The following is a 9110-nucleotide window of genomic DNA, read 5'->3' on the forward strand; positions in this document are numbered from 1 at the left end:
GCTCCTTGACTCGGAAAGGAGCCAGCCTAGGTGGTTCGGGCATCTAGTACGGATGCCTCCTTGGTGCACGTCCCACTGGGAAGAGACCCCCGGGGAGACCAAGGACCAGATGGGGGGATTACATCTCCACACTGGCCTGGGAACGCCTCAGGATTCCCCAGGAGGAGGTGGCTAATGTTTCTCGAGAAAGGGGAAGTCTGGAGTTCTCTGCTGAAACCGTTGCCACCGCGACCTGTCTCCGGATAAGCGTTGAAGATGGATGGATGGACGGATGGATGGATGGATGAATGGATTGTTCAGCACAGTGGTTGTACACCATCAGGCCTAGCCTAGGACCAGACGAATCTGCGAGTGCAAAAAAAAAATGCACTCTGCGATTTGGGTGTGGCACTGCTCCATAGAGAATCCATTTCCTGTCCCAGAAGACCTGGGGCACCAATCAGGGCCCAGATGGGCGGGTTTTTCCCCTTTATAGGAACTGACGTACAACACAAGGGACTGTAGTTTTTCAGAATCACAACAAACATGGACGCCGCCATTGCCTCCGTAGTAGACGAATTGGAAACTATATCGTATCTAAAAGACGAACAAACAATTGCTCTTAAAGCTTTCGTTGAAAAGAAAGATGTGTTTGCCGTACTGCCTACTGGATTCGGGAAAAGTTAAATTTATTAACTGGCTCCGCTCGTCGCAAAGAAGTTGGGACTGAGTGAAAACCCTGTAGTTATAGTATTATCCCCGTTGAACGCTTTGATGGAGGATCAGATCAGAGAAGCTACTAATTTTGGACTCACCGCCTTTCAGCTCGGAGTCCACGACGACGCTGAAATCCTCAGTGGACGTGGACAAGTTATATTCGGTAGCGCAGAACAATGGCTGCTGAATAATAAGTGGAGAGGCATGTTATCGTCGGCTGTTTTCAAGGACAATTTAATGGGGATTGTCGTAGATGAGGTTCACCTAACGTACAAATGGTAAGTGTTGGTTGCTAAATACTATCATGCCTAACGTCTGTGTATTGTGTAGAACTAGAAGCCATTAATATTGTTACAAACAACAAACATGTGGATGCTTAGCATGGCTAGGCTGACACTCGCCTGCTAGTAGCTGAGCTGGAACAACGCCATTACAAACACAGCAAGAGCCTCTGATACACTTCGATCATTAACATTTGGTATTTGATAAAACTTTCCTCAAAACTATCCATATAAAACGTTCAAGTTGCCGTGGCTTGTCCTGTAAACCATAATTTCTATTGTTGTGTTGAAGCCATACTAATCATGCCTAGCCTGGCTGGGACCGTCAAATATCACTGACCTAAATCCGTCCTAGAAATACATTATTCTTAAATAAAGTTTAAATCTGTCCAAGCATACTTGGATCCTTAGGGTACATTTATTGGATAGTACTTGTAGTGATAGCCATACATATGAGTATAAACAAAGCTACAAAGACATTTGTACTGCAGTGTTTAATTAAATGTTCTTTCTAGTTTGTTTTAACATATTATTTTCTATTAATATGTTAGTTGAAAACCAAGCCACAAAGCAATTCATACTGATGTGAACACATGTGTTAATATATACTGTTTCCTGTTTATTTACACATTCATGTTAATGTCTTTTTAGACATTTAAACACTTGAGCAATTATTTTTTGGTACTTTGTCTACAGTTTATTTCATCTGATCTTTGCTCTGTGCATTTTCTGTTTACACTAATCTGTATATTACAGCAATTAAAATGTAAATTTCTATAAAACATTCTAATGTTCATGTATCCTTCCCAGGGGACAGGCCAAAAAGGGGGAGGCCGCAGCCTTCAGAGAGAGCTTCTCGAAGTTGGGATATTTGATACACACACATACATATACATATATATATATATATATATATATATATATATATATATATATATATATATATATATATATATATATATATATATATATATATATATACATACATACATATATACATATATATATATATATATACATATATTCTTAAGCTGGAACAGTACGTCTGTCAAATCCGCAGTTACATTTTCATTTTTGAAAATAAGACCCAGGGGATACTGTGAACAAAGACAGACAGACATTTTAGTCTTATAAGCATGCTAGTGGATTATACATAATATGAAGGCATATATGACATACATGTAGGTCACAGTACTTACATCTGTGGAGCGCTGTGCCATTTCATCTGTACTGGTGTGGTATGTGATGCACTACGACCTTTTCCAAAGGCTTGAAAGCAGCCAGGTGATTGGTGAGCATTCGACTCCCAAAGACAATGAATTCATTCCGCATGTGTTCTTGCGTTTTGATTGAGGGGAGAGAGTTACCAACATCATATTGAAGGAGGTCTTGGATTGGTCTTCTATTGCTCAGCTGATAGATGGGGATTCTGTCTCGTACAGCAATGTGGTGGATCCAGTGCAGAGAGAGGTTGCTTTTTTGTAAGGACTGATGATGTGTTCTTATAAAAAAGTCCAAGTTATCGAAAATAATAGAATAGGTTGGTGGGGGCGGTCTGACAGTCACCATCATTTCTTCGTTAATGAGGTCACTGAATGGTAAAACTGCGTCACCTCACCACCATCAAGCGTGCTTACTGTCTCTTCGCCACCCTCATTCGAGTCTGTTGGATAAATACAAAAAAACATTTAGAAAATTTTACTTTTTAGTTTGCTTTTTCAATTTAACCTAAAAAAAAATCACACCCAGTGTGAAGTGGGCGGTGTGTGGTCATCACAACATGACTCACTTTAAAAAAAGGATAAATTACTTTTTTTAAAGTCCATACTGCTATTCATAGGGCTGCACATGTGTCATGTGTTTCGCTAGCCAATCACAGTCCTGAATTTGCAAAGTCAGCCAATCACATTACAGTTAGTGGTGATGACACTATAGCTGTAATGTGATTGGCTGACTTTGCAAAAGTTTCGATTTGCATTAACAATGGAAGGGTTAGGGGTATACAATGCGTTGTAGACTATTGGCCAATCACGGTGCAGGATTGGTCGGTGTCCAAAACTCACTTATAGGGGGCGGCTACACCGCCCCAAAAACAGATGTGAAAACTGAAATCTCACCCAAAATGTGTAGCTCTTCCATGCTTTCATAGAGGTTGTCCAGCTCCTGCTCCATCTCTGGCACAGAGCCCGACTCCGAGTCCTTTTCTTCAACACCATCTGCTACCGGCTGCTTCAGGTACTCCTCATTTTCCAGCTTAAAGCCTTGAACAGCCTTTCCACATGTGTGAGCCAACTCCTTTTGCTTCCCTACAGCATTATTATGAGTTGTTGTGATGGCCATTTTGGACAGCCTTTCGAAGACAGCCTTCTTTGCCCTGCCATACTGTAGTATGCAGTCTATTTAATATGCAAAAGCTGACATGCGCGGCTCTCTTCCTCTCAAAGCAATAGCGGCTGCAGCACAAGTGGCAGGCACAGAATCTTTAGTGATAGTGGACACTATGGAGAGCAAGAATGGCGATAGACGTCTGAGATCTGACTCTAAGTGTTCAAAAGTAAAAGACTTCAGATCCCCAGGTGCTGACCTCCACAGCATGCAACCATTGTCACGGTTACAGAGGGTTTTACATTCACTCTCAATCACATCCAGAATATTTATCTTGACCTCTTCTGCTAGGTCCTTGTGCTTAAGAATTTTGGCTGCAGCCGTCTTCCAGTTCTGATTGGTGATGTTGGTCACAATCCCAGCCTCTTCTGGCTGGCTGACCTTGGCAACAGTTTTGGAGGGGAATTTGGTGATCACCTGAAACATAAATGAAATATTCCATCAGTCATCATCCCAGTATCACTAAGTCCACTGCCCTGATTCCCTTTAAAATTAACATCAAAGCAGTCTCAAGTGACTGCCCAACCCTCCTTTTCTTACACTATTATGCTTGAAATGTTCCTATCTAAATCTGCTGTATATAGAATTTACTGGAGTTGGAGTTGTTTGCATGAAGTTCGGTGGCATCTACTTTAAAAAAATGCTGTTGGTGTATACATATATTATACCAAGATGAAATGCATGTGTACATACACTGATGTTTTCTTTATTTTTATCTGTTTTGCACTCACTCATAACATTATTATTGTTATTATCTATGCGGCTGAATTGTCTGAAGAAAGCCAAACAAATGTGTTTACTCTTATGTACATGTACACAAGATGTACTATGAAGCACAACCGTAATCTCTGTACAAGATGAAAGACGTCAGCTAAAGCCTAGGTACTGTGTGTTGGTTGGGCACTGTAGTAACATGGTTCTCTTTGTTATTTTCTATGCAAGGTGTTGGGGAGGCGGAGGTGGCCAACGTTGCTAGATTAAAACCATGGCTAGATGTTGATGGTGTTGGAGAGGCGGAGGTGGTGGACGAAACTCCTAGATTCAAACCGTGGAAGGATGTTGATGGTGTTGGAGAGGCGGAGGTGGTGGACGAAACTGCTACATTCAAACCGTGGCTAGATGTTGATGTCTTGGCGGCCGACGCGGCTGGATTCGAACCAGATACTTTTTCGTCCTCTTTCCATTTTCTGAAAGCCGGCAATGCACTTTCTAACCTTTTTACTAAGGTATCACACTTAACACAGGATCGGGAGGATTTGTCCCGACAGTCAGACAGAGGCAACCCTAAATCGCGAAGTCGCACGAAAATATTTTTGTCCTTCTCCGTCTTTTTTTCTATCAAAGATTAGTATAGAGTGATTTTTTTTTTTAAATGTTTCCACTTTCATTGCGTAAACGATGATTGCAAAAGCGACAATAATCATTAACAGCATCCATTTCTCTCTCTTTCTCTGTTGTTCTTCAATAAGTTTTTACGTCGAGTCCAGACAAAGTTAACTATGTTCTGCTCTTTATTTAATTTCTTACAACCGGCGCTTGTGCGTGACGTAGCAGGCTGCGCGGCTCTGATTGGCTGTAGGTCTAACCAATAGCGTCCATCTTCCGTGTTTAGAACCCACCCCTTGGAAAAAAAACGTCCTCATAGAAGCACCAGACTCATATCCACGCAGTGATATAGTCTGTCAACGCCAGGCTACATCAGGCCCTGCCGCCTTCCAGATGGTTAGTGGGCAGAGCAGCATTCTGGCTTTTTATTTGTAAAAAGTAACAAAGTATTGACAACCAGGAACAGACTGGGTGACGACCACGAAGAGTGTGGTGACATCTGGAGAGTCAGAGTACGGTCGGAGAGACGGCGACCCAAAGAGGAGAAGATTTGCAGCCCAAACCACTTCTTCCGTGAGGAAGAACCCAAAAGCTACAGACTGCGGACAAACCGGCAAGGAGGGTTTAAAGATCCATCAAGGTAGAATGAGATGTTTGCTGTTCGCGAAGGAGGAGCCAGGCCCGGAGGCAACTCACAGTGCCCAGAACCTCCTAGTGTCGCCAACACCTGCTGCTAACATCTCACCAGCCATCGTAGAAACTTACAAAGTTTCCACCGGAGGGAACCACACGTTGGGTGGACTATGCAGGTGTATTTGCTCGGTGTGTAGCTTGTGGTATGTACTAGGCTGATCGGTTTAGCCTCTGGACGAACTAACTGGTAGCAGACTATGCTAGCGGTAGCTAGTTGGAGAGAACTTGCGACGGTGTAATCTGGTTACTTAACGGTTCGTTTAGTTGTCTTATCACGTACGGTCGACAGCGTCTCGCAGTCCAGAATACTATCCTGTCCTGGTGAGACTTTCTCAGCATGCTTGACTCTTCAGGTGGACGAAGGGATCAAGTTCTTCGACGTGGAATGAGAAGAAAAGACAAATTGGAGTTGAGGATACGCCCCAGACAGATATACTGATGAGGGCTGGACCTCCTGTCAGGGAGCGATCAGAGTCCAGCCAATAGGATTGTCTGGAAGTGTATCAAGTAATGCTTCTGTGAGAACGCCAGAGGGCGATCTCCCATAGCGAGACTTTGAGTGAGACATAGAGCACCTCCTTCCAGTCACCAGGTAGAAGCTGCCATCACTTTTTGGCAGGAGTAATAATCAGTGTTGCCAGATTTCACAATAGAAACAAGCGGTGTGGTAGCAATAGTAGCAATCAATTCTAAAATAGATGGAGCAGGTGGAGTGAGGTCCTGATCAAGGTGATGTGAAAAAGTGATAAAACAGTAGTTATTGGTTCTCAAACTGGGGGTCGGGACCATTATTGTGTGTGAAACATGTGAAACATTGGTTTCTCAGTTCAGTTCAGTTCAGTTCAGTTTATTTCCAGCTTTTGGACAATACAAATGCTTTAGTGCAGTAAGACACAGTACAGGCAGTTTACAAGTGTCCTTGATGCTGGAAAAGGGGAAGGGAGAAGCATAGTGCTTATCGAGCCCTACCCCTGGCTCAGTTTACATATAGAAAAGAAAATAGACAATCATTATGATGATAGTAGTAGATACTATAATAGATAACACAATAGAAAAAAAGAGTCAATGTTTTGACACTCCTAGATAGGAAATGTAAACATTTCAGTGTTTAACACTCATCAGAATCATCATCAATGGAAAATAGAATAGGTCAAGTAGAAAGGTCTGTTCCTTGTTTTGTTTTTTATCATCGGTAACGGTAAATAGTAAAGAAAATAAATAAATAATAAATAAATAATAATAACAATATATGCTTTGACACAAGATACATGGCTTCTCCCACACATGACCTTTCTCTCATGTGGGAGTCAGGACGGCAGAGAGCTCTGCATCACTGTGGAGCGGGTGGCAAAGGTAAGTTATAATATGATAGTACAGAGTAAGTTAAATGAAGTATGGTCTAGTTATTATCAGTAGATTGAGTTTCTTCCTGTAAGTATCTGTCAAAGTAGCTATTTTTCAGTTTCCTTTTGAATTGAATGATGTTTAGGCTTTTTTTAGTGTCATCAGCTAGCCCACTCCACAGTGACATTCCACAGGATGAAACAGACATGGACTTGAGGGTAGTGCGTGCAAGTGGTTGTTGAAAGTCTGATGGGTTTCTGAGGTCATGGTGACTACTATCTTTCTCTGGAAATCTGTTTTGTATGTTGATTGGAAGTGATTTATTTTTTGCTCTGTACATGACTTGTGCGGTTTTAAATTTGACTAGATCGGGAAACTTTAGAATATGTGAATTGTGGAAAAGAATATTTGTATGGTCACGGTACCCAGTGTTATTTATGACTCTTATGGCTCTTTTTTGTAGTATGGAAAGTGAGTGAATTGCTGTTTTGTAGGTATTTCCCCATACTTCTACACAGTAGGATAAGTATGGTAGTATCATAGTGCAGTACAAGATATGAAGTGATTTGGTATTGAGGATGTGTTTTGCCTTATTAATAACAGCTATGCTCTTTGCAATCTTGACTCCCACATGCCTTATGTGGGGTTTCCAACAGATTTTGTCATCCAGGACAACACCTAGGAATTTATTTTCGTATACACGCTCAATTTCAATGTCATTTATCCTAAGATTTAGTTCTGTTGTAATGGCGCGGTTGCCAAAGACCATGTACTTTGTTTTTGTTAAATTTAGAGAGAGTTTGTTATTGTCAAACCACTGTTTATATTTGCTTAGTAGAGTTCTCAAATTCTGCCCGAACCCGAGGGTACCCGACCCGACCCGACGGGTTCGGGCCGAGCCGGGCCGAAATTTATGCTAATTGGTAGGGCCGGGTCGGGCTCTCGGGTTGGCGTTGCTGCTGGGGATTTTTTTTTTTTTCCCAATAATAATGATTCTGTTCTGTCAATCTGTCTTTGTGTATTTATTTATTAATAATGAACAGCAGTGCTGTCAGTGTGTTGTGTTGTGTGTTGTGCTGCGCTCTTACTGGACTGATTGGGAGTTTGGGACTCGCGCTGGGAGAGAGAGAGAGAAGAGAACAGCACGCGTCGCGCTGTTGCGCAGCATAAAGTCTGTCAGACTGAGTGAGGCTGAGGGCGCCTGATTTAGACTTCATTGCAGTCTGGTGTTGCGCACAAAAAAAACATTCAATCTACAAACCCACTGAAGTCCACAATGCATCATGAGCTAACACTTGTTTAACTTGTAGATCGTTTTTTTTAAAGGACCATAAATCACACAGTGAGCAGAGAGGATGATGGCCTGATTTGTACTTAATTGCAGTCTGGTGTTGCGCACAAAAAAAACATTCAATCTACAAACCCACTGAAGTGCACAATGCATCATGAGCTAACACTTGTTCAACTTGTAGATCGTTTTTTTAAAGGGCCATAAATCACACAGTGCGCAGAGAGGATGATGGGGGGGGCGTGTCCGACTCAGGTTAACAGCAGGTCAGCCAGAGGGGAGAAGAACTTTGGAGAAGATGGATGCGAAAACAATTAAAAGAAAACTTGCGACAGGAGAGTTTAGTTTATCTACTAACGAGGCTGGGAAGGCCAAAGCATGGGAGAGATTCAAATTGGTCGTGAACTCCGAAGGGAAGGTGTTGGACTTTGCCCAGTGCACAAAATGCAAACAGGTGCTGGTATACAACAGCAAGACAACGGGGACATCCACCATGAATCGTCACATTAAGGATTCGTGCTCTGGAACGTCGGCAACACCATCAGGCTCAGGCCAGCCGCAGCAGTCAACAATGGCCACATTTGTGACAAGGAGTGCCGTGACTGTCCCTCTAAAACTAAAGCAAACAGTGACACAAAAGTGTGTCTCTTTTTGTGCAAAGGACATCAGGCCATTTTATATTGTAGAAGGCGATGGCTTCATGGAATTAGCCCAGGAGCTAATCAACGTCGGGGCCACGCACGGTAAAGTACCAGCCAGCTCCGTTATCCCATGTGCCAACACCATTGCCACACACTGCAGGGCCTTGGCTGAGGAGAAACGGGGAGTCTTCACAGACCAAGTGAAAGCACATATAAAAAACGGAGGCACAGTAGGAATGTCAACTGACATGTGGACAGATGACTTCCGAAAAATTAGTTATCTTGCCATTACATGCCATTTTGTAACGGAAGATTTCCAATTGATCGGAAGAAATCTGACCACAGCCATGTTCCCATTGGAATTGAAGAAGACGGGGGACAACATTAAACGGGAGATAGTCACCAAGCTGGTGAACAAGTTTGGATTTGAGCCAATTTCGCTGAGCAAGATTGTTT

At 42.5% G+C, this 9110-nt stretch overlaps 1 protein-coding gene across 1 annotated transcript; it reads right to left on the minus strand.

Moving 5' to 3' along the window:
• Nucleotides 1-2000: 2000 nt before the first annotated feature.
• On the minus strand, nt 2001-3719 carry LOC311062479 (uncharacterized protein). Its single transcript, XM_084081536.1, has 3 exons — nt 3095-3719; nt 2177-2640; nt 2001-2074 (listed from the first exon to the last, which is right to left on the minus strand). The coding sequence occupies exons 1-2, from the start codon at nt 3315-3317 to the stop codon at nt 2546-2548; spliced, it is 318 nt and encodes a 105-aa protein (XP_083937662.1). The 5' UTR covers nt 3318-3719; the 3' UTR covers nt 2001-2074; nt 2177-2545.
• Between the last annotated feature and the right edge of the window lie 5391 nt (nt 3720-9110).

The sequence above is a fragment of the Gymnoscopelus microlampas genome, assembly GCF_963454915.1.
Source record: "Gymnoscopelus microlampas genome assembly, chromosome: 15".
NCBI lineage: Eukaryota > Metazoa > Chordata > Actinopteri > Myctophiformes > Myctophidae > Gymnoscopelus > Gymnoscopelus microlampas.

Excerpts from the sequence above, each read along its gene's own strand:
- LOC311062479 (XM_084081536.1), bottom strand. The coding sequence starts at position 3,317 with ATGGCCATCACAACAACTCATAATAATGCTGTAGGGAAGCAAAAGGAG. Across the intron at positions 2,641-3,094 it reads GGAAGAGCTACACATTTTGG|ACTCGAATGAGGGTGGCGAA; the intron begins GTGAGATTTCAG and ends TTTATCCAACAG.